Source organism: Empidonax traillii, unplaced genomic scaffold (assembly GCF_003031625.1).
Source record: "Empidonax traillii isolate 1590-97213 ecotype Southwest subspecies unplaced genomic scaffold, ASM303162v1 scaffold3582:size20466, whole genome shotgun sequence".
NCBI lineage: Eukaryota > Metazoa > Chordata > Aves > Passeriformes > Tyrannidae > Empidonax > Empidonax traillii.
In genome coordinates, this window is record NW_020958775.1 from 4335 (window position 1) to 5761 (window position 1427).

Genomic DNA, 1427 nt, shown 5'->3' on the forward strand with positions numbered 1-1427 from the left:
TGCCCAAGGTGCATCGACCAGAAGTTCAAGCGCTGCCCGCCCCTGCCCAGCACCAGCGTGGTGATCGTGTTCCACAACGAGGCCTGGTCCACCCTGCTCAGAACCGTCTACAGCGTCCTGCACTCGGCCCCGGCCAGCCTGCTCAGGGAGGTCATCCTGGTCGATGACGCCAGCACCGACGGTGGGGACGAGAGGGGGGATGTGCGGGGGGGGGGAGGGAGGGGGGAGCTGAGGGGAGGATGTGGGAGATGTGGTGGGATGTGGGGTGAGAGGGGTGGTGGGATCAGAGGGACGCAGGAGCTCTGGCGCTGTGTGGGGTCAGAGGGATGTGGGAACTGTGGGGGGGGAAGTGGGAGCTGCGGTGGAATTTGGGGACCAGAGGGGTGCAGGAGCTGTGGGGGGATGTGAGGTCAGTGGGATGGTGGGATGTGGGGTCGGAGGGATGGTGGGAGTTGGGGTTGGAGGGATGCAGGAGCCCTGGTGGAATGTGGAGTGAAAGGGATGGTGGGAGATGGGAGATGTGATGGGATGCAGGAGCCCTGGTGGGATGTGGGAGCTCTGGTGGGATGTGGAGTGAAAGGGATGGTGGGAGATGTGATGGGATGCAGGAGCTGTGATGGGATGTGGGATCAGAGGGATGTAGGAGCTCTGGTGGGATGTGGGGTCAGAGGGATGTGGGAGCCGTGATGGGAACTGGGAACTGTGGTGGAATTGGGGGACCAGAGGGATGCAGGAGCTGTGATGGGGAGATATGGGGTGAGAGGGATGTGGGAATTGTGGTGGGATATGGGATCAGAGGGAAGCAGGAGCCCTGGCAGGGTGTGGGATCAGAGGGAAGCAGGAGCCCTGGCAGGGTGTGGGATCAGAGGGAAGCAGGAGCCCTGGCAGGGTGTGGGATCAGAGGGAAGCAGGAGCCCTGGCAGGGTGTGGGATCAGAGGGAAGCAGGGAATGCCCGGAGCGGCTCGTGCCGAGTCTCGGAGCAGCCCGGGATGTTCCCGGCGGCTCCTGCCGTTGTTTCCCACCCTCGGGGATCTTCCCCTCTCCATCAGCGATCCTAACCCAGATCCCACGAACACCTCGGTCACCCGCAAACCCTCGGGAGCCGCTCCCGGGGCTAATTAACCCCGTGAACTGCACCCGGGGCTCATTAATTAACAACCGGCGGCAGGGGCGGGGAGCGGGAGGAGCGGACTCTGCCCTCGGCCCAGAGAATTTCCCTTTCCCGAGCCTTTATGGTCCTCGGGTTTGGCTCCCGCCGTGGTGGGGACACGGGTGGGACTCGGATCTCTCGATTCAGCCAAAAATACTCTCGATTTACCCCCAAACCACTCTCGATTCAGCCAAAAACACCCTCGGGTTTGGGGGAAGGACATTCCACCTGTCTGCAAATCCAAACCCAGGAGCAGGAGCAGGGGCTGAGCAGTTC

The 1427-nt window shown here is 62.7% G+C and overlaps 1 protein-coding gene across 1 annotated transcript in view; it reads left to right on the plus strand.

Annotated features, from left to right (window-relative positions):
• LOC114072607 (polypeptide N-acetylgalactosaminyltransferase 6-like) overlaps positions 1-1427 on the plus strand; it is a gene marked incomplete at its 3' end in the record, with an annotated part of 9867 nt that overhangs the window by 3137 nt on the left and 5303 nt on the right. Inside the window, exon 2 of the mRNA XM_027910483.1 lies at positions 9-203. Within this exon, the coding sequence (XP_027766284.1) occupies positions 9-203 (195 nt within the window). The remainder of the gene's footprint in view (positions 1-8; positions 204-1427) is intronic.